Genomic DNA, 19,948 nt, shown 5'->3' with positions numbered 1-19,948 from the left:
TTTGCCAAAGCACAGCCCACACACCACTAGATGGATATCTCCAACCACCAATTTACCATCCTGAGACAAGGCCGAGCATAGCCCACGAAGATCTCCTCCACGGCACAACCCAAGGGGGAGCGCCAACCCAAACAAATCGATGGAACCCAGACTAAGAGATTAGCAATAAAACAACACATTTTTCATTTTTGGGGAGGTGGGTCTAAATCGGACCTTGTGGGCCCGTAAGCTATGCCTCAATTTGTTTAAATTCTGCTAACCACACATGCATGCTAGTATAATGTGCATCTATGCGCACAAGGGTGTGTCAATAGATTAGTTGGCATGTACAGTGGGGCAAAAAAGTATTTAGTCAGCCACCAATTGTGCAAGTTCTCCCACTTAAAAAGATGAGAGAGGCCTGTAATTCTTTGTCCTCCAAACACGACGAGTTGGGTTTTTACCAAAAAGTTCTATTTTGGTTTCATCTGACCGTATGGCATTCTCCCAATCTTCTTCTGGAACATCCAAATGCTCTCTAGCAAACTTAAGATGGGCCTGGACATGTACTGGCTTAAGCAGGGGGACACGTCTGGCACTGCAGGATTTGAGTCCCTGGCGGCGTAGTGTGTTACCGATGGTAGGCTTTGTTACTTTGGTCCCAGCTCTCTGCAGGTCATTCAGTAGGCCCCCCCGTGTGGTTCTGGGATTTTTGCTCACCGTTCTTGTGATAATTTTGACCCCACCGGGTGAGATCTTGCGTGGAGCCCCAGATCGAGGGAGATTATCAGTGGTCTTGTATGTCTTCCATTTCCTAATAATTGCTCCCACAGTTGATTTCTTCAAACCAAGCTGCTTACCTATTGCAGATTCAGTCTTCCCAGCCTGGTGCAGGTCTACAATTTTGTTTCTGGTGTCCTTTGACAGCTCTTTGGTCTTGGCCATAGTGGAGTTTGTAGTGTGACTGTTTGAGGTTGTGGACAGGTGTCTTTTATACTGATAACAAGTTCAAACAAGTGCCATTAATACAGGTAACGAGTGGAGGACAGAGGAGCCTCTTAAAGAAGAAGTTACAGGTCTGTGAGAGCCAGAAATCTTGCTTGTTTGTAGGTGACCAAATACTTATTTTCCACCATAATTTGCAAATAAATTCATTAAAAATCCTACAATGTGATTTTCTGGATTTTTTTTCTCATTTTGTCTGTCATAGTTGAAGTGTACCTATGATGAAAATTACAGGCCTCTCTCATCTTTTTAATTGGGAGAACTTGCACAATTGGTGGCTGACCAAATACTTTTTTGCCCCACTGTAGGTTTTATAAGGAAATTAAGGTGTGTGTGTGTGACGGCGGCCACATAGTTCTTATGGTTCCCCCAACAATATGACACTGCTGAGGGGGGGGGGGGGGGGTCGGCAGTGTTTGATCATACCAGCCAACATCTGGTCATAAGGAGGAGCTAAAGTTAGCAGCACATGCTGCTCTCATTACTGTAAAATGGGAGTCACATTCATGCAGGCATGACCCCACTACAGCCCAGTGCTGTAAAAGCAGGAGAGAGGGAGGAAAATAGAGGGAGAATAAAGCAGGGTGGGTGGAAGCCAAGATGAGATCCTGGGTGAGAGGCAAGAGAAAGGGATGAGAGAAGTGGGTGGGCGTGTTGGGGCTAATGCTGTTGTTTCGTGGTTGATGGTATGCCAGCTGGTTAGTATGAGGATGGCTGCCGTGGTGCTGGACTGGAAGGAGAGAGGAGAGGGACTGGGAGAGGGGCTGCTGGGTAGATCAAAGCTATGACAAGCTTGTTTGATTTTAATCAGCTCTACACACCGAGTGCTGCTAACCACACCTCTCGGGCCAACAAAGCCCAGTACAGTGGTGGATTCTAGCTGCAGCTTTGACCACAGAGCCACCCACCATCCCTGGCAGGCAGACATGTTTGAGGACCACCACCCCATCAGAGACTGGGGCTAATATGGTTTTCTTTGGATCCCTCTGGGTAATTCTTCTCACTGATCTCCTCAACATGATCAGACATCAGCTAACAATTCATAAGCCACCCAGGCCAGGAAAGGTTGTCAGCATCAAACAGCTGAGGGCTCTGATAATGTCATCAGATGTATGTTATTCCCTCATTGAGATCATCAAAGGGACTGGGCTCCCCCAAAGGGTGAGGTCATCACTTGGAGATACAGACATGTTGTAGAAGTGTCTGTGCAGTCAAAGTTAAAGTATGATGATCATCACTGTAACTGGGATGAATTCAGGGGATGTAGAGAGGGAAGAGAAAGAGAAGAACGATATGAATAGGGTCCTTAAGTTCTATGAAAGTGATGATGTTTGAGCCTAAGTTATGAGAAAATTAAAGCAAAAGGATAATATAACCAGTCCCATATGTTCCCTCCCTACACACAATTGTCTTTCTTGGGAAAAGGCTCCTAATCATCTCACTGCTCCCTGTCCTGTCCAGTTCATTAGAGGTGATGTGGATCCCCATGGTCACGGCAAGTCAGAGGCCCTCACATGGCCTCACTTTTTAAACAGAACCCCACCCCTCTACACTCCTACATCTCATTCTGACTGTCCTAGTCTACAGTGTTGTTTATAAGTGACATGTGAAAGTTCAGACACATGGAACAAGTAATCTGTGCTCTTTTACACAATCCAAGGCTGCTGTGGTGGGTGGTGTCTGTGATGATCTGCCATGAGAAACAGAGCAGGATATGGAGTGCTTGTGACGTGGTGATCGTACAGGTCGGAAGGGTTTCTCCCCCACCAGACACATTCAGGGTGGGACAGGAAGGAATGTATTTTTTAATTTTACCTTTATTTAACTAGGCAAGTCAGTTAAAGAACAAATTCTTATTTTCAATGACGACCTAGGAACAGTCAGCTGGGGGATTTGAACTTGCAACTTTTTGGTTACTAGTCCAACAGTCTAACCACTAGGCTACCCTGTCTATTCCAATGTTCTAGCTAATCATCATTATCATTACTATCATTATCATTATCTTCATTATCAGCATCATCGATTTGGGCTTTTAGGAGTTAACACGTTAGGAAGAGAGACCTACCTTCGAATTAAAAGTTTTAGTAGCCCAACACCCAGATTGGAATGTATTTTCTACAACTATTGCCGTTTTGGAAAAATGTATTCGATTTTGATATTGATTTGCTACAGAACAGATAGCACTGCCCACCAAATCTTATAATATAATGATAGTCGCTTTATTAGCCTTTTCCACTTCATTTGCTAAACTTTATATATACATATATTTATTAACCCTAAACAGCCAATGCTAACATAGTATGGTCTGTCTAGACTCTAGAGCCCTGTAGTAGACCTACTAATTACTTTGTTACTTTTGGATTACTTTCCCTTTAAGAGACATTAGAAGAAGTCAAACGACCGCTCTAACCCCAGCTGTTTGATAGACCTCCTTGACAACCGTTGCCGCGTCCTCAACTAGGCGCGCTTGGAAACCGAGATTTCAGCAGAGTGAAGGAAGTTGAAGGTGAATTTGAAGTTAACAAGTGGCAAGTTTTGTCTATTAAAACTCATAGCATCTCCGAGGGCTATTTAAGGTTTAATGTTGTTTAATATATACAGCCTGTTATAAAGTTTCTAACGATATTATTTACTCCATCATGTAGCCTACGTTCTGTGTTTTTTCTAACTAACGTTAGCTAGCTAGCCAGCCAGCAAGGTCATCAGCCAACGTCAATTTAAATGCTAGTCCATGAAATGCATTCATTTCAAGTGCTTTTGTCCTAAATTAGCATAATGTCTAAGTTCTCTAGCTAGTTATGTAATAGCGAATTAGGCATTTGCGATTGTCCAGGTCTGTCTGTCATGATAAAATAATGAGTTGCGCATTGAAAATAATAAATACTGGTAGCTACAACGAAGCGCGTGCTGGAATGCTTACTAACGCTTATTTCTTGAGGCAGACATCTACAGATGTGTGTCTGAAGATGGAATCAAAGCAGGTGCCCCAAAACCATCCCCATGGGGTTGGTGTATTTGTGCCACACACCCCTAGCAAACCTGCAGAACACAAGTTACCCCCACTGCAAAGTCACAGGAGCAAACTTCCCCCTGTCAGAAAGTACCCTGTGATTGAGCAGAAAGGGTACTACTCCGAGCTCATCACTACAGCAGCAAAACCCCACCTACAGGTAATAATTAGCCTACACATTCAACTGTAGTCAGAGGGCAGCTAAAAACACTACCCTGTGATATGTTTGCTCTAAGAAATATTTTATGAAGTTATGAGCTTACACTAACTGCCTATTCATGTATCAGTCCTGTACAGATGGGCCAGAAACCCAACAGAGCTTACTGTGTCAAGCGGGCTATGAGTCCAATACTCCTAAAGGTGAAACTTTTACCCAGGGCCTGTTGGATGATAAAAATCACACTAAAATTACAACAGATACTTTACATATGTGTAAATATGTATTGGTATATTCTGTAAATAACAATTGATTTATTTGGGCCCATATGTATTCTGTTCCTCAGTAACCACATTCCGGACTCCATCTGACCTGCACAGTCTGGTTGAGAGGGACAAGCATGGACCCACCACCCAGCACCAGCAGCACACGGACTTCTCCACTGGAGGTTACACAGCCAAAGTCCAGCTGCCCTACCACAGCCTGCCTGGACAGCACCCCCGCAAGATAGAGATAGAGAGGTGTGTGCATCTGTGAGGGTCACAGCTAAATACACACACACACAGTATGGGGAAGTGAATGCTCTGACATGTGTTGAGTCTCTTCTCAGGCGCAGACGGGAGTACCTGAAGCTGGATATTGCCCAGCTCCTGACAGAGCAAGGCATAGACTCCAACCTCCTGATGCCTCGACACCATAGCATTGAAGAACATGTAACCACACCAGAGAATCCACTCCCACCTGTCTCAAACTACCTACCTCTGGAGGTGAGCTCCTCAAACATCTTTATAGATAAAACATACATTTTTCATTAATAAAACACTATCACATTGTGGTCCTTGTTTGACTCACTCGTCTTTCTTGGTTTTCTCCCCTAGGTGTTTGACAATGAGGAGTTTGACTGTCGCACTCCTCAAGACTGGCTTGCCCTGGGCTATGAAAACGGATCAACTGATCACAAACCCATACCTGCCAAAGCTCTGCTGCCCACCACTGACAATATACCACCAGGTTGGTGCTTTGATAATAGCTCTTAATTTGAATGAGATGTTTACATAGGGATGTCCCAAATAGAAAGGATTGTAATCTACAGGTTCTGTCTGTTGTAGTGAACAGTGCACCATATCATCATTCTTCATCATGAGAACAGAAAATAGGTAGACAGTTTCCTCTCTCTTGTCTTCTCTGGTTCTGTAGAGGACCCCAAAAGCCCCAACCTGGAGTACAGCTGGCAGTTTGTTGGGGTTCTTGACTACAGCCAGGAGAAAGGGCTTTATCTGGTCCAGAAGGCCGACAAGAATGGCAGAGTGAGGGATGCCAATGGAAAACCAGTCCTAAATGAAGGACAGAGAACAAGTAATAGTTTATTACCACTTCTAGTGTATCAATGCAGTATTTTCTTGACCTGTATACAGCATACACAAAGTCTCATTCTCTGTCCCATCTCCTTGACTTTAGTAGGTGTGTTTCTGCTGTCAGCCACTCAGTACTGGATTTCCAGGATTAGGCTGCTGTTCAGTGCAGAGGACCCTTGTCTGTTTTCCCAGCGGGTGCAGTTTGCCCAGCGCTGCAGAGAGAACACAGAGGCCCTGCTGCTCTACCACCTGTCTGTAGACTGTATGCCAGTGTGGAGTGGCACCTCGTCTCTCAATGCACAAAGTCTTGCCCGTGTCAAAGAGCATGCCCTCTCTACACCTGGCCTTCGACTCAAACTGTGAGAGACATCCCTCATTTTCTAATCTAATACTCATATTTTACAGTTAGCTAAACAGTCTCTACCATGAATGAAAGGCTATCTTTTTCTAAAGCAGACTGACCATCAGGCTGTGTTTATTGAATAAGAGCAGGATATGAATGTCAGGAGACTGAATTGTGCATAATACTGTACAGTAAATGGAGCATTACCCTGTGTAATGTTGTGTTGTGGTGGCAGGCTGCAGGAGTGTATTGTACGTCTGGAGAAGGAGATCAATCTGGAGTATGACCGCACCATGAACCGGATCAGCTTTGACAGGGTAGTGCTCACCAACCCTGAGGATTTCTCCCACATCACCCTGCCCCAGAGAGAGCCAGAACGTGTGCCCCAGAACGGTGAGTTCACTGGAGGAAGGGCATGTTTATTCGAATATCCAAACGGAGTGGACGTTAGTGTTCGATTACTTGTGTGAGTGTTATACTACAGTTTACTATAGAATAGTACAGTACTTACTATATAATGATGTAGTAAACTAGTATATAGTATATTCTACACACTGTTGTATCCCTCGATTGTGTAGTATTTACGATATATCGTTTTGTAATATACTAGAATACTATAATAAATAGTACAGTATACTACAGACTGCAAAAACACGACAGTAAATACTACAGTAATGACCTCAAAAACTCTACAGTCCGCAAAAACACTACAGTAATTACTAAAGCATGTACTACAGTATTTAATTTGTATATACCCTGCCCATTCCCATTCTCCTCTCCCATATCCCAATTTGTGCCACCCATAAGTGAGAAACCTACATGACAAGTATAGACCATATATTGTGTTCCCTACAGGTTATAGATGCGAGCAGAAGATCTGAACTATCCATTCACACCTCAGTCCTACTTACGTATAGGTTATGGAAAATGTGCTCTTTGAGTATTTTGTCCAATAGGTTTCCTCAAGGAAGCCCCCACTTCTATGTCAAAGATAATAAAACAAAACCACTATAGTAAATACTACAGTAAGGTCTGCAAAAACACTACAGTAAATACTACAGTCCGCCAAAATACTACAGTAAATACTACAGTATACTACAGTCCGCAAAAACACTACAGTAAATACTACAGTATACTACAGTCCGCAAAAACACTAAAGTAATTACTATAGTATATACTACAGTTTTTTTCCCCCAGTATTTATACAATAGTAAATGGTAAATACTACAGTATACTAAAGCCATGTCTGCAATACTGCAGTAAATACTACAGTAAAGTCCGCAAAAACATTACAGAGAATACTATGGTATTTTTTCATGTGGGATTATAACAATGAAAAAGCTTTGTCTAAATTCAATTATATTTGTGACATTGATACATACAGGGATATAGCATGACATTTGAATTTCCTTTATTTAATTAAACAACAAACTTTTAAATTGAGTTTTTATGACAGTGCCATGAGCTAGCGCATTTAGCACTCCAGTCAGCCCTGACAACGATATGCTATTTTCTCCTCTTCAAATAGCAATTACATGCGCACACAGGAGGTTCCACAAGACCTGATGTACATTTAACATTTTAGTCATTTAGCAGATTTTTCACCTAGTTGGCTAATGCTCTTAACTGCTAGGCGACCTGCAGCTCTGATGTAACGGCGTTAAGAACGTTCCGTAAGCTCACAAGTGTTACGGATGGAATCATCCAATCGGTACCTTTTGGGTGGCTCAACCCACTGGCTCAACCCACTGTTTCCAATAACTACCGGAGAACTGCAGGCAGGGGGGGATCTGAAAAGAAATCATGATATTATTGGAATAGTGAAACATTTAAAATGACCATCCCCGGCCTCCCGAGTGGCACAGCGGTCTAAGGCACTGCATCGCACTGCTTGAGGCGTCACTACAGACCCCGATTCGATCCCAGGCTGTGTCACAACTGGCCGTGAACAGGAGTCCCATTGGGCGGCGCACAATTGGCCCAGCATCGTCATGGTTAGGGGAGGGTATGGCCAGGGGGGGCTTTACTTGGCTCATCGTGCTCTAGCAACTACTTGTGATGTGCCGGGTGCCTGTAGACTGACCTCGGTCGTCAGTTGAACGGTGTTTCCTCCAACACATTGGTGCAGCTGGCTTCCACGTTAAGTGTTAAGAAGCGAAATTGGGGAGGAAAAGGGGGTAAAAAAAAGCCCATCCCTCTACTAGTAAGACATAAGATTGGGTTCAGGGGGCCAGGGTCTCTTTGTGAACCCTGACAGAAATGGGTTTACGAGATGAGCAGTCGATGACACCTGTAATGACATCTCTTAAACATTGTACACCTGACATGTCCACAGGCTTTGTGTCTGTCCCTACATACCCCTTTGAGAAGAACCGTGCTGCGTTTGCCTTCAACTCCCTGCTCACCAAGCCGGAGGTGATCTCTGCCTTGTCCAATGTGCGGGGCGAGTGCAACAGGGTGGCTGCTATGAGTCTGTTCCATATCACCTTCACCAAGTCGTTGCGTCTAGAGGAGTTTGAGCTCACCCAGTCTCAGACACATGCACAGGTATTGTAACACACAGCCCTAGAAACATTATTATACTCTGCTGGCATCAGTCCTGCTCTCTGAAGAATATCTTTGAAGAATTCTAATTGTTGTGAAATTCAAGACAGTTACTAGCAGCAAAAGCTAACCCATCCCTGGTCCCTCGTGGCCCCTTAGGTGCAGCTGTTCCTGCGGGACTCATGGGTGACCACCCTGTGCAAGGGCATCCACACCAGCCTGAGAGATGTGGGCCCTGGCTGGTTTAGTCTGACGGAGTCCCGCTGGGAGGTATACAGGATGTCCAAGCTGTGCAGCCTCATGGCCCTGGTGCGCTACAGCCTGCAGGACTCACTGCGCTTCCTGGTGCAGGACTCCCTGGTCAGCCTGGCTCAGCTGCTGCTGGATGCCTGCCACAGTGTTCTCCACTGCCCACAGGACCTGATCTGGGGCTCCAACCTCATCAACAGCCCCTACAAGTGAGATCACATCACCACTCTGTCTCTATTGCTCTCTCTTTCTCTCTAACTACTCTCTATTCTCTTTCTTTGTGTCCCTCATAGGGTTGCGAAGTGAGGGTATATTACTGGTAACTTTAGAAGTTTACAAGTAAACTACCAGATTCGGGTAACTTTCAATTTTTTGAATAAACTCAGCAAAAAAAGAAACGTCCTTTCACTGTCAACTGCGTTTATTTTCAGCAAACTTAACATGTGTAAATATTTGTATGAACATAACATGATTCATCAACTGAGACATAAACTGAACAAGTTCCACAGACATGTGACTAACAGAAATGGAATAATGTGTCCCTAAACAAAGGGGGGTCAAAATCAAAAGTAACAGTCAGTATCTGGTGTGGCCACCAGCTGCAAACCAGTTGCGACGAGCAAACCCGTATCCGGGAGCGTAATCATAGCCTCAAACGCATTAGCATAACGCAACGGACATAAATACCCCTAGAAACTTTTCCTATTCATGAAAATCGCAAATGAAATTAAATAAATATATTCAAACACAAGCTTAGCCTTTTGTTAACAAACATCTCAGATGTTCAAAATATGCGTTACAGCCAACGCTAGACAAGCATTTGTGTAAGTTTATCATGGCATAATGCTATGCTAGGCTCTGCTGGCAGCAGGCAACATTTTCACGAAAATAAGAAAAGCAACCAAATTAAATCATTTACCTTTGAAGAACTTCGGATGCTTTCACTCAGGAGACTCCCAGTTAGATAGCAAATGTTCTTTTTTCCAAAAATATTATTTTTGTAGGCGAAAAAGCTCCCGTTTCTTCACCATGCTTTGCTGAGAAATCGACCAAAAAATGCTACAACTATTAACGCCAAACTTTTTTCAAAATTAGCTACATAATATCGACAGAAACACGGCAAACGTTGTTTAGGATCCATCCTCAAGGTGTTTTTAACAAATATATTCAATAATATATCTGTGGAGGCAGTTGGTTTCTCATAAGAAGCGATTGGAAAAATGGCTACCTCAGTATTTTACGCAAGGTTTTCTGCGGGAGACACCATGTGACCACATGCCATATATGGTCCCTTACAGCCATTTTTCAAGGGAAATGCCTAAAAAGAGTTCACAATACTGTAGACACCTTGGGGGAAACGTGGAAAACGTAAGCTCATTCGTAGCTCATTCACAGCCATATAAGGAGTCATTGGCCTGAGGCGGTTTTAAAAAATGCGGCACTTCCTGGTTGGATTTTTATCTGGGTTTCGCCTGTAACATCAGTTCTGTGGCACTCACAGACAATATCTTTGCAGTTTTGGAAACGTCAGAGTGTCTTCTTTTCAAAGCTGTCAATTATATGCATAGTCGAGCATCTTTTCGTGACAAAATATCTTGTTTAAAACGGGAACGTTTTTCATCCAAAAATTAAAATAGCGCTCCCTAAATCCAACTGGTTAAGTACTGCAGTGCATCTCCTCATGGACTGCACCAGATTTGCCAGTTCTTGCTGTGAGATGTCACCCCACTCTTCCACCAAGGCACCTCATCTAAAATGATCTGCCGCAATTGTTGCAACCCCTCTTCAAAGGGGGAGACACTCTAGACCCAAACTGTTACAGACCTATATCTATCCTACCCTGCCTTTCTAAAGTCTTCGAAAGCCACGTTAACAAACAGATCACGACCATTTTGAATCCCACCGTACCTACTCCCCTATGAAATCTGGTTTGAGAGCTGGTCATGGGTGTACCTCAGCCACGCTCAAGGTCCTAAACAATAAGAGACAATACTGTGCAGCTGTCTTCATCGACCTTGCCAAGGCTTTCGACTCTGTCAATCACCGCATTCTTATTGGCAGACTCAACAGCCTTGGTTTCTCAAATGACTGCTTCGCCTGGTTCACCAACTACTTCTCAGAGAGAGTTCAGTGTGTCAAATCGGAGGGCCTGTTGTGCGGACCTCTGGCAGTCTCTATGGGGGCGGCCACAGGGTTCAGTTCTCGGGCCGACTCCTTTCTTTGTATACATCAATGATGTCGCTCTTGCTGCTGGTGATTCTCTGATCCACATCTACGCAGACGACACCATTCTGTATACTTCTGGCCCTTCTTTGGACACTGTGTTAACAAACCTCCAGGCGAGCTTCAATGCCATACAACACTCCTTCCGTGGCCTCCAACTGCTCTTACATGCAAGTAAAACTAAATGCATGCTCTTCAACCGATCGCTGCCCGCACCCGCCCGCACTTCTAGCATCACTACTCTGGACGGTTCTGACTTAGAATATGTGGACAACTACAAATACCTAGGTGTCTGGTTAGACTGTAAACTCTCCTTCCAGACTCACATTAAGCATCTCCAATCCAAAAATTCAATCTAGAATCGGCATCCTATTTCGCAACAAAGCCTCCTTCACTCATGCTGCCAAACACCCTCGTAGCACGCGCTTCAGCAGGTATATCTCACTGGTCATCCCCAAAGCCAACTCCTTTTTTGGCTGCCTTTCCTTCCAGTTCTCTGCTGCCAATGACTGGAACGAATTGCAAAAATCACTGAATCTGGAGTCTTATATCTCCCTCACTAGCTTTAAGCATCAGCTGTCAGAGCAGCTTACCGATCATTGCACCTGTACATAGCCCATCTGTAAATAGCCCACCCAATTACCTTATCCCCATATTATTATTTATCCACCGCAGTATCTCTACTTGCACATTCATCTTTTGCACATCTATCACTCCAGTGTTTAATTGCTAAAATGTAATTATTTTGCCACTGTGGCCTATTTATTGCCTTACCGCCCTAATCTTACTACATTTACACACACTGTATATCAACTTTTCTATTGTGTTATTGACTGTATGTTTGTTTATTCCATGTGTAACTCTGTGTTGTTTGTGTCGCACTGTTTTGCCTCATCTTGACTAGGTCGCAGTTGTATATGATAACTTGTTATCAACTTGCCTACCTGGTTAAATAAAGGTGAAATAAAAATAAATAAATGTTTAAAAAAAAGTTCCCGGACATTTCTGGGGGGAATGGCCCTAGCCCTCACCCTCCGATCCAACAGGTCCCAGACGTGCTCAATGGGATTGAGATCTGGGCTCTTTGCTGGCCATGGCAGAACACTGGCATTCCTGTCTTGCAGGAAATCAAGCACAGAACGAGCAGTATGGCTGGTAGCATTGTCATGCTGTAGGGTCATATCAGGATGAGCCCGCAGGAAGGGTACCACATGAGGTAGGAGGATGTCTTCCCTGTAACGCACACCGTTGAGATTGCCTGCAATGACAACAAGGTCATTCTGATGATGCTGTGACACACCGCCCCAGACCATGACCCTCCACCTCCAAATCGATCCCACTCCAGAGTGCAGGCCTCGGTGCAACACTCATTCCTTCGACGATAAATATGAATCTGACCATCATCTCTGGTGAAACAAAACCGCGACTCGTCAATTAAGAGCACTTTTTGACAGTTCTGTCTGGTCCTGCGACGGTGGGTTTGTGCCCATAGGAGACGTTGTTGCCGTTGATGTCTGGTGAGGACCTGCCTTACAACAGGCCTACAAGCCCTTAGTCCAGCCTCTCTCAGCCTATTGCGGACAGTCTGAGCACTGATGGAGGGATTCCTGGTTCCTGGTGTAACTCGGGCAGTTGTTGTTGCCATCCTGTACATGTGTGATGTTGTGATGTTCAGATGTACCGGTCCTGTGCAGGTGTTACACGTGGTCTGCCACTGCAAGGACGATCAGCTGTCCGTCCTGTCTCCCTGTAGCGCTGTCTTAGACGTCTCACAGTACGGACATTGCAATTTATTGTTCTGGCCACATCTGCATTCCTCATGCCTCCTTGCAGCATGCCTAAGTCACGTTCACGCAGATGAGCAGGGACCCTGGGTATCTTTCTTTTTGTGTTTTTCAGTGTCAGTAGAAAGGCCTCTTTCGTGTCCTAAGTTTTCATAACTGTGACCTTAATTGCTTACCGTCTGTAAGCTGTTAGTGTCTTAACGACCGTCCCACAGGTGCATGTTTATGAATTGTTTACGGTTCAGTGAACAAGCATGGGAAACATTATTTAAACCCTTTGCAATGAAAATCTGTGAAGTTATTTGGATTTTTACGAATTATCTTTGAAAGACAGGGTCCTGAAAAGGGGACGTTTCTTTTTTTTGCTGAGTTTTGTTTTTATCACATGATATCTTGTGGCCTTTTTGGCTACTTCAGATTTAAACAATAAAGGAGAGCCGCACACTCTAGGAGATCAGATGCAAAAATATTTTGTGTCCAACGTTTTCACAGACAAGCTGCCTTCATCAGGGTATAATGACAAACATTGTTGGGTGACTCGTTTATACAGTGGGGCAAAAAAGTATTTAGTCAGCCACCAATTGTGCAAGTTCTCCCACTTAAAAATATGAGAGAGGCCTGTAATTTTCATCATAGGTACAAAATGAGAAAAAAAATCCAGAAAATCACATTGCAGGAATTTTTAATGAATTTATTTGCAAATTATGGTGGTAAATATGTATTTGGTCAATAACAAAAGTTTATCTCAATACTTTGTTATATACCCTTTGTTGGCAATGACAGAGGTCAAATGTTTTCTGTAAGTCTTCACAAGGTTTTCACACACTGTTGCTGGTATTTTGACCCATTCCTCCATGCAGATCTCCTCTAGAGCAGTAATGTTTTGAGGTTTTGCTAGGCAACACGGACTTTCAACTCCCTCCAAAGATTTTCTATGGGGTTGAGATCTGGAGACTGGCTAGGCCACTCCAGGACCTTGAAATGCTTCTTACGAAGCCACTCCTTCGTTGCTCGGGCGGTGTGTTTGGGATCATTGTCATTCTGAAAGACCCAGCCACGTTTCATCTTCAATGCCCTTGCTGATGGAAGGAGGTTTTCACTCCAAATATCACGATACATGGCCCCATTCATTCTTTCCTTTACAAGGATCAGTCGTCCTGGTCCCTTTGCAGAAAAACAGCCCCAAAGCATGATGTTTCCACCCCCATGCTTCACAGTAGGTATGGTGTTCTTTGGATGCAACTCAGCATTCTTTGTCCTCCAAACACGACAAGTTGAGTTTTTACCAAAAAGTTATATTTTGGTTTCATCTGACCATATGACATTCTCCCAATCTTCTTCTGGATCATCCAAATGCTCTCTAGCAAACTTCAGACGGGCCTGGACATGTACTGGCTTAAGCAGGGGGACACGTCTGGCACTGCAGGATTTGAGTCCCTGGCGGCGTAGTGTGTTACCGATGGTAGGCTTTGTTACTTTGGTCCCAGCTCTCTGCAGGTCATTCACTAGGTCCCCCGTGTGGTTCTGGGATTTCTGCTCACCGTTCTTGTGATCATTTTGATCCCACGGGGTGAGACCTTGCGTGGAGCCCCAGATCAAGGGAGATTATCAGTGGTCTTGTATGTCTTCCATTTCCTAATAATTGCTCCCACAGTTGATTTCTTCAAACCAATCTGCTTACCTATTGCAGATTCAGTCTTCCCAGCCTGGTGCAGGTCTACAATTTTGTTTCTGGTGTCCTTTGACAGCTCTTTGGTCTTGGCCATAGTGGAGTTTGGAGTGTGACTGTTTGAGGTTGTGGACAGGTGTCTTTTATACTGATAACAAGTTCAAACAGGTGCCATTAATACAGGTAACGAGTGGAGGACAGAGGAGCCTCTTAAAGAAGAAGTTACAGGTCTGTGAGAGCCAGAAATCTTGCTTGTTTGTAGGTGACCAAATACTTATTTTCCACCATAATTTGCAAATAAATTCATTAAAAATTCTACAATGTGATTTTCTGGATTTGTTTTCTCATTTTTTCTGTCATAGTTGAAGTGTACCTATGATGAAAATTGTAGGCCTCTCTCTCATCTTTTTAAGTGGGAGAACTTGCGCAATTGGTGGCTGACTAAATACCTTTTTGCCCCACTGTATAGTGTCAAAAGACAGACACAGGTGTGTTCCACTCTGCTAGCCAGCACCTCGCATAAATAGGTGTTCATTTCTTTCACCTCTGGGTACTACAGATTATCACAGGTGTCTGTAATTAGCTTTGGCTTTGGTAAAATATATCAAATAAGATTATTTTAAATTGTTACCTGGGTGGTTTGAGCACTGAATGTAGATTGGCTGACAGCCGTGGTATATCATACCGTATACCACGGGTATGACAAAACATTTATATTTACTGCTCTAATTACGTTGGTAACCAGTTTATAATAGCAATAAGGCACCTTGGGGGTTTGTGGAATATGGCCAATATACTATGGCTAAGTGCTGTGTCCAGGCACTCCACGATGCGTCGTGACTAAGAACAACTCTTAGCCTTGGTATTTTGGCCATATACCACACCCCTCGTGCCTTATTGGAGCAGTTTAGATTAAATGATTGAACAACATGTATGTGTACATTTATTTTGCAACGCTTGCGCACACAATGCGAGCGGTGTGATCAGCATTTTAGTTATGCACTCCTATGTATCTCCACAGGCCGAAGAAGAACCCGCTGTTCTTGGTAGATCTGGTTCTGGATGTGACTGGGGTCCACTACAGCACTCCTCTGGAGAATTTTGAGACTTCCATCATTACCCTGTTTGATAAGGGGATCCTTTCCACCCACAATGTGCCTCAGCTGGATAAGGCAAGATAAGACACCATGCATTCCATCATTTTGACAATTTATTTAAATTACAGTAATGAAGTTAGAATTTATTTGTTTCACACTTCTGCCGTATATGATGATGGCTTTCTGTGTCTCTCAGTTTGTGATGCAGAAGATGTTCATCAGTGGCACTCCTCTGTTGGAGTCAGTGGGTCTGTGGGAGCCTGCGGTGGCAGAGCTGAGGGAGAGGGTCCGTGCCGCCCTGCGTCAGGCTGCCATCCCACTCCGGGCCTACGCCCGCGAGTATGAGAGATACCTAGAGCTGCACAACTCAGACATAGAGACCTTCCTTAAGTAAGACCTGTCTCAGTAGAACTTGTAGTTGTAGCACTTGTGTCTGTGACTATGTCTGTAACTAAGTCTTTGTGTGTATGTGTCCCAGGGCCCACAGCCAGGAGGAGCAGACTCCCCAGGAGGTGAAGAGGGAGGTGGTACAGCACCTAAAGGAGAAGGAGCGTCTAGACCACTCCTTCCCATCCTCCATCGTCATCGGCCCCTTTACCGTCAGTGTGGAGAGTGTCCGCCAGAGCCTGTCCAAGAAACGCAGAGCCCTGGCTAACGCCGTGCTCGACCGGCTTGCCCTCAAGCTCCGCAAGCAAGTGGAGGACGTAAGTCTCAAGACTTTTCAATAGATTTGTGTAGCAAAGTACAGGAATATCATACTTGAGGATGTACATGTTGTGTCAATGTTGTTTAGTAGGCATTGCATGTGACGTTAAGTGCAGATATGTTTGTTAGTATTCATACCAGTCTGTACGGTGTGTTTTGTTTGTTTCCAGGCATGTGAAGAGTGTAAGGCTGTCAGCAGGAAGCTGCATGAGAAGCCGAACAGCATTGAGGAGCTGACCGACCAACGTGAATGGATGAAGCAGATCTCAGATCAGCTCAAGGCCCATGAGGTACAGAGAATAAATGATACAGACTTGCAGAGAATAGAATACATAATTTTTGGTACTGTAAAGATCATCCTCTTGATTAGAGAGTTCTCATTTTGTGTGTCACTTTCCTCAGGAGCTCCTATCCAAAGCCATGTCAGACTACGAGTTGATCGATGAGTTCTTCTACACCCTGTCAAATGAGGACTTCAATGGAAAGTAAGGCTGGCTGTTACAACACTTTGAAAGATTGACGTACTGATTTTGTATTGGAGATTTTAAAGTTTTATTTATTTTACCTTTATTTAACTCGGCAAGTCAGTTAAGAACAAATTCTTATTTTCAATGGCGGCCTAGGAACAGTGGGTTAACTGCCTGTTCAGGGGCAAAACGACAGAGTTGTACCTTGTCAGCTCGGGGGTTTGAACTTGCAACCTTCCGGTTACTAGGCTACCCTGCCTCCCCGTGAGAACGAGAGGTCAAACTAGGAGTGTGGGAAGTAAATAATAGGTTTGCGTGAATGCTGAAAGTGAGAGTGCGAGTGTCTGTCCCTTTTGCTGTGCAGGTGGACAGCCATTGGGTGGCCACATAAGATTGTGACCCAGATGGAGATGGTGTCGTCCCAGCATGTTGAGGATGAAGAACGCTTCAACAAGATCCAGCAGGCTGACCAGAACAACTTCCAGGAGCGCCTGGACTCTCTACAGGTGAGCCATGCTTTCAAATCCCCAGCCTTTGAAAAAAATTACCCTTTTCTGTTGCCTGCCTCTGCATATGTTGGTGCAGATGGTGGTGGCTGGCTTTTCTGGGTACACGGACATCAGCCGAGCCCACGAGGTGGCCAACGAGGTACGACGTGTGGGCAAGCAGCTGAAGGAGTCCCAGACCATGGCCCAGACATACAACAACCGGGACCGTCTGTTTGGCATCCCTATCACCAACGTGAGTGTGGCGTTATTGACTCCATCTGTCTCCCCAATGGCTTCTACTTGAGTTGATGTAGACTATGCTGTTGTTGAGCAATCAACCAACATGTAAAAACAAAGGCTGACTTGTACTGACTGACTGGCTGCTGTGTCTGTGTTGCAGTACGACCGTCTGCAGAAGCTGATCAGGGACTTCCAGCCGTTCAGAGACCTGTGGACCACCACGTCAGACTGGCTGCGGTGGCACGAGAGCTGGCACAATGACCCCCTTTCCATCATTGACCCCGAGCAGCTGGAGCGCAACGTCACAGACGCCTTCAAGACTATGCACAAGTGTGTCAAAATGTTCAAGGACATCCCCGGTGAGCAGTGGTAGATAAAGTACTCATTTGTCATTCTTGAGTAAAAGTAAAGATACCTTAATCGTAAATGAATCAAGTGAAAGTCACCTAGTAAAATACTACTTGAGTAAAAGTCTAAAAGTATTTGGTTTTAAATATACTTAAGTATCAAAAGTATAAGTATAAATCATTTCAAGTTCCTTATATTAAGCAAACCAGACGGCACCATTTTTATTTTTTATTGACGGATAGCCAGGGGCACACTCCAACACTCAGCAATAATTTATAAACAAAGCATTTGTGTTTAGTGAGTCTGCCAGATCAGAGGCAGTAGGGATGACCAGGGGTGATCTCTTGATAAGTGTGTGAATTGGCCCATTTTCCTGTCAAAATGTAACAAGCACTTTTGGGTGTCAGGGAAAATGTATGGAGTAAAAAAAAAGTACATTACTTTCTTTAGGAATGTAGTGAAGTAAAAGTAAAAGTTGCCATAAATAGTAAAGTAAAGTACAGATACCCCCAAAAATGACTTAAGTAGTACTTTAAAGTATTTTTACTTAAGTACTTTACACCACTGCCGGTGAGTGACGCTTTATCAAGTAATCAAATCTGATTTGTATACAAAGTGCTTAACACAACCATGGCCTAAACCTCCCTTCTGCAGCCTAAACCTCCCAAAAGCAAGAATCAATGAGTGGCAAGGGGAAAAAGATCTGTCTCTCTACCTCTTTCCTTCTCTCTCTCCCTCCCTACTTACCTACACACACACACACACCAGCGTGTCAGGAGGTGGCTGCTGACATCCGGGGGAAGATAGATGACTTCCGTCCCTACATCCCTCTGATCCAGGGCCTGAGGAATCCTGGGATGAGGGGCAGACACTGGCAGCTGCTGTCAGACCGCATCCACATGAATGTCAAGCCCAAGGCCAACCTCACTTTCTCCCGTTGCCTGGAGCTAGGCCTGCAGGACCATGTGGATGAGATAGCACGGGTGGCCGAGGTGGCAGGGAAGGAGTACGCCATCGAACAGGTACTGGATAACTGCGTGCAGTAATAAAGTGGCTAATATCTGTTACAGCCAATAGCGCTGACGGACACAGTTATCTAATATCCTAATTTTGGGCTGAACTGAATGTGTCCCTGTCCTCCCTCTCCCCATTCAGGCTCTGGATAAGATGGAGCATGAGTGGTCGACGGTGGCCTTCGAGGTGTTGCCCTACAAGGAGACGGGCACTTACATCCTGAAGAGTCCAGATGAGGCGTCACAGCTGCTGGATGACCACATCGTCATGACCCAGAGCATGTCTTTCTCCCCCTACAAGAAACCCTTTGAGGAACGCATCAGCACGTGGGAGAGCAAGCTCAGGATGACTCAGGTACAGCAGAAAGATACATAAGTCTGACTGGGTGTCATTGGAAGGAGAAGGAGGCTAAAGTAACATTGAAAGTGTCCAACTAGGTGAATGGAGAGCCATTCTCACCATTTTAAAATCCCTGTAGTAGATGTTGTTCATTCTTCATGAGATGTTTCAATGCCTCATTAATGTTGTGTGACTGCCCTCTGCTGGTGCTTGCAGGATGTGCTGGAAGAGTGGCTGACCTGCCAGCGCTCTTGGCTTTACCTGGAGCCCATCTTCAGCTCTGACGACATCAACCGCCAGTTGCCTGTAGAGGGAAAGAGGTACCAGACCATGGAGCGCACCTGGAGGAAAGTGATGAAGAGCGCCTATGACAACAAACAGGTGAGATACTGTAATCACAACACAATACAACAACAACCCACATCATGCTTAGATTGACTTCAATAAGGTTTAGTGTTGATACTGAGTGTAAACTAAATGTGTATTGTGTGTGTGCATACATGCATGTGTGTGTCTAGGTGATTGACCTGTGCCCGGACCCCCGTCTGTTGGACAGTCTGAGGGATTGTAATAAACTGTTGGAGCTGGTGCAGAAGGGTCTGAGCGACTACCTAGAGACCAAGCGTGGCTCCTTCCCCAGGTATGCTGTCACTATTGACTGTGTTTCAGCACTAACCAATGTGACTGTTTATTTAGATTCAGTATTACAGATGAATTCGATAGTTGTTGATTAATACCATTAGAAACAACTTTGAATTGATCTTTCTCAGAAATGGCAACATAGAGAACTTTTGCCTTTGCAGGTTCTATTTCCTGTCTGACGACGAGCTCCTGGAGATTCTCTCCCAGACCAAGGATCCCACAGCAGTACAGCCTCATCTGCGCAAATGCTTTGAGAACATTGCACGGGTTAGTCTGTCTCTCTCTATCCC

At 44.6% G+C, this 19,948-nt stretch overlaps 1 protein-coding gene across 1 annotated transcript in view; it reads left to right on the top strand.

Moving 5' to 3' along the window:
* The first annotated feature begins 1,694 nt into the window (after nucleotides 1-1,694).
* dnah1 (dynein, axonemal, heavy chain 1) overlaps nucleotides 1,695-19,948 on the top strand; it is a 66,140-nt gene continuing 47,886 nt past the window's right edge. Inside the window, exons 1-22 of the mRNA XM_065000728.1 lie at nucleotides 1,695-1,755; nucleotides 4,498-4,672; nucleotides 4,762-4,918; nucleotides 5,030-5,162; nucleotides 5,349-5,507; nucleotides 5,613-5,865; nucleotides 6,085-6,242; nucleotides 8,185-8,396; nucleotides 8,553-8,851; nucleotides 15,340-15,490; nucleotides 15,612-15,805; nucleotides 15,894-16,119; nucleotides 16,291-16,410; nucleotides 16,523-16,605; nucleotides 16,952-17,093; nucleotides 17,173-17,328; nucleotides 17,476-17,674; nucleotides 18,432-18,685; nucleotides 18,819-19,031; nucleotides 19,233-19,397; nucleotides 19,535-19,656; nucleotides 19,820-19,925. Of these exons, the coding sequence (XP_064856800.1) occupies nucleotides 1,695-1,755; nucleotides 4,498-4,672; nucleotides 4,762-4,918; nucleotides 5,030-5,162; nucleotides 5,349-5,507; nucleotides 5,613-5,865; nucleotides 6,085-6,242; nucleotides 8,185-8,396; nucleotides 8,553-8,851; nucleotides 15,340-15,490; nucleotides 15,612-15,805; nucleotides 15,894-16,119; nucleotides 16,291-16,410; nucleotides 16,523-16,605; nucleotides 16,952-17,093; nucleotides 17,173-17,328; nucleotides 17,476-17,674; nucleotides 18,432-18,685; nucleotides 18,819-19,031; nucleotides 19,233-19,397; nucleotides 19,535-19,656; nucleotides 19,820-19,925 (3,738 nt within the window). The remainder of the gene's footprint in view (nucleotides 1,756-4,497; nucleotides 4,673-4,761; nucleotides 4,919-5,029; nucleotides 5,163-5,348; nucleotides 5,508-5,612; nucleotides 5,866-6,084; nucleotides 6,243-8,184; nucleotides 8,397-8,552; nucleotides 8,852-15,339; nucleotides 15,491-15,611; nucleotides 15,806-15,893; nucleotides 16,120-16,290; nucleotides 16,411-16,522; nucleotides 16,606-16,951; nucleotides 17,094-17,172; nucleotides 17,329-17,475; nucleotides 17,675-18,431; nucleotides 18,686-18,818; nucleotides 19,032-19,232; nucleotides 19,398-19,534; nucleotides 19,657-19,819; nucleotides 19,926-19,948) is intronic.

This window comes from Oncorhynchus nerka, linkage group LG15, assembly GCF_034236695.1.
Source record: "Oncorhynchus nerka isolate Pitt River linkage group LG15, Oner_Uvic_2.0, whole genome shotgun sequence".
NCBI lineage: Eukaryota > Metazoa > Chordata > Actinopteri > Salmoniformes > Salmonidae > Oncorhynchus > Oncorhynchus nerka.
The sequence above is the reverse complement of the archived record's forward strand: the minus strand, read 5'-3'. Positions and strand labels throughout refer to the sequence as shown.